The sequence below is a fragment of the Anoplophora glabripennis genome, unplaced genomic scaffold (assembly GCF_000390285.2).
Source record: "Anoplophora glabripennis isolate ALB-LARVAE unplaced genomic scaffold, Agla_2.0 scaffold526, whole genome shotgun sequence".
Taxonomy (NCBI): domain Eukaryota; kingdom Metazoa; phylum Arthropoda; class Insecta; order Coleoptera; family Cerambycidae; genus Anoplophora; species Anoplophora glabripennis.
This window is the reverse complement of record NW_019416710.1, coordinates 170,851-173,555: the sequence shown is the minus strand read 5'-3', so window position 1 is coordinate 173,555 and position 2,705 is coordinate 170,851. Positions and strand designations below refer to the sequence as shown.

The following is a 2,705-nucleotide window of genomic DNA, read 5'->3' as shown; positions in this document are numbered from 1 at the left end:
CGCGCTAGCCTAAGGGCCACCTTAGCAAAGCGCATCCCAGGCTGCATAGCCGCACTACCCTACCCAACCATACCACACATAAACATGACACTACCCCCGGGGTTTACACAGACGAGCCGGCGAAGCAAGAAGAGCGCCAGAAGAAAGGGCCCTAGCCGGCGGGGCCCAGCCAGGACAAAAGGAGGTCCCACAAAGCGCCTACACCGGCCGCATTTGCGGTCGGGGTAGACGACGGATGGGGCCCACCTACGAAGGCTGTCCAGGCCTACACGAGATGAGGCAGGATAAAGAGGGATAATCCCCCTCGATCCCAAATCATTGAGACCAATTTCTAGCCATGGAATAATGGCGCACTCGAGTGGTGGGAGTAAACATCTCGATATATCTCGAATGATCTCAGTAATCGAGTTCCACTCGATTTTTCACTCGAAATCTCCCATCACTAGTTTCATTATGTCTAGGTAAATTGCTTTGCTACAACGAGTGCGACTGGAGTCTCTTGTCGTTCGAAGATAATCGTGAACGAAGAATTTATTAGTATTTATAGAGAAAACAGTTGTTTATGGGACGTAAAAAGCATGGAGTATAGAAACAAATAAAGGAGAAACGCGGCTTATGAAAATTTGGCTTTAAAATGCAAGAAAGTGTTTCCCAATGCTACAAATGAATTCGTTTCAAGAAAAATTTCGTTACTGAGTTCTTCGTGATAACGGCGGCATGATATCTATGCGTCGCAGTGGTTCGTCGTTAACTGAGAAAAGTGAGAAATACCTTCGAGAAATAATAATAATACCACTACTGCCCGTTTAGTGTATGGAGCAGAAAGGATTGGTCCGGGTCCAGTCGTAGTCGTAAGTCGGATCTGAGTTCGTCTAGTTAATGGCCCACTTAACATTCTATTGTAGAAGAAGAAGAAAAGAATCATTCGAATTTTCAACGGCAACTACAAGTACCGTAATTTGAACGATTTTAAGGTTAATTCCTGAATATTTATTTTGTATTTGTCTTTAGTATATTGATATTACTCAAGACGTATCTATAACGAAATACTAGTAGTGTGAATACGTTCTTTTAATTATCTAATACGGCTTTACATAATAGGTACTTTACACAATAGCTTCATTCATAGCTAGTTTTATTATTAAAGATGACGACTAAGAACACCAAAACTCCAGCTATGGTCCTACAAGAATTTTCAGTAAAAAATAAATATGCACCACCAACTTATGAAATTATTTCTAGTATTACTGGAACTCATGCAAACAGATTTGACTATAGGGTTACCATAGCTGGTATTGTAGCAGAGGGAACGGGCACATCAAAACAAATCGGGAAACATAATGCTGCACACAATGCCCTAGTGATTTTAAAAGAAAAGGGCATTTATGATTCAGATGAAATTCCTGGGAAGGAATTTAAGGCATCTATACCGAATAATAGTACACCAGAAAGTCCATTTAAAGCATCACCGAATTGCGTAGGTAGGTATACATAAATTCTTTGTTGTGACAAATAATTGACTCCACAATCCAAATTAATTGTGTTTTTGTTTTATATTCCTTGTCATTACATGAAAGAAAAATATTTATTTTGTCTGTTTCTAGTAACTAGATATTACATTAAATAAGAATCCCCCATTTTAGGACCACTAAAAGACTTATGTATGGAATACAAAATTCCGGACCCCATATTTATGTTACTATCTGATGTTGGCCCTCCACATTCAAGAGAATTTACTTTTGAATGTAGTGTGGCATCTATCAAAACTGTAGCTACTGGAAATACCAAAAAGATGGCTAAACAATTGGCAGCTAAGGAAATGTTAGAGAGGTAAGTATAATATGTAAAAGTTAAAATATATTTCAGGTTCATATAATTGTGAACTGTGAATTGTGGATATTAGGTTTATTTAAGTAAAAATTTTTACTTTTCATTAAAATTAACCAACTAGAACAATATTTGCAAATGGCTGTTCACAAATTCACTACTCCACTACTATAATTTTCTAGAAGTTAATAGCAATATTTTAGTTTTAATCTTTATCATAAAATTGATACCTACCAAATTTTAACAAGCTTAAAATCTGTTTTATTTTTACCAACCTTTGACAAAATAAATTGTTTTTGAAATTGGTCAAGAAATTTATTAACTGTTTTAATAGCTGTTTTACATTGACAATTTATTGATGAATAAATTGACGAAGTTCTTCATGAATTAATTCATGAATTTATTGGTAAACAGTGTGGTTTTACACTGCTACAGACTTTGTCAAGTTTTTTGACGCATTAATCAGTTCTACCAACGAATCAAAGAAGCAAATAAATTTCAAAAATGTTACCTTTCCACTCATAATTGTAGTGATACAACAGCAGTACTGTTTTGACATATATTATATAAATATTATTGTTTGTAAGTAACAAATCGGTAAAAACATTGCAAAACTAGTACGATGCCACACAATATTTACATATTCCAATAACATAACCTCATTACTGATCTGAGGCTGGAAATCTGTTGGGTTGGTACTTCCGAACTTCACGAAGAAATTGACGAAAATTAGAACATGCTCTAATTCGTCAAGAACTTGATGAATAAATTCATGAAGTTATTTGACAGCTGATTTGGTGCATTACACTTGTCCAATTTCTTGATGAAGCGACTTTATGAATTAATTGATCAATAAATTGTCAATGTAAAACAGCTAT

At 35.6% G+C, this 2,705-nt stretch overlaps 1 protein-coding gene across 1 annotated transcript in view; it reads left to right on the top strand.

Moving 5' to 3' along the window:
• The first annotated feature begins 568 nt into the window (after positions 1–568).
• LOC108911481 (RISC-loading complex subunit tarbp2-like) overlaps positions 569–2,705 on the top strand; it is a 12,495-nt gene continuing 10,358 nt past the window's right edge. Inside the window, exons 1-2 of the mRNA XM_018716425.2 lie at positions 569–1,481; positions 1,644–1,830. Coding sequence (XP_018571941.1) covers positions 1,148–1,481; positions 1,644–1,830 — 521 coding nt within the window. The 5' untranslated portion in view covers positions 569–1,147. The remainder of the gene's footprint in view (positions 1,482–1,643; positions 1,831–2,705) is intronic.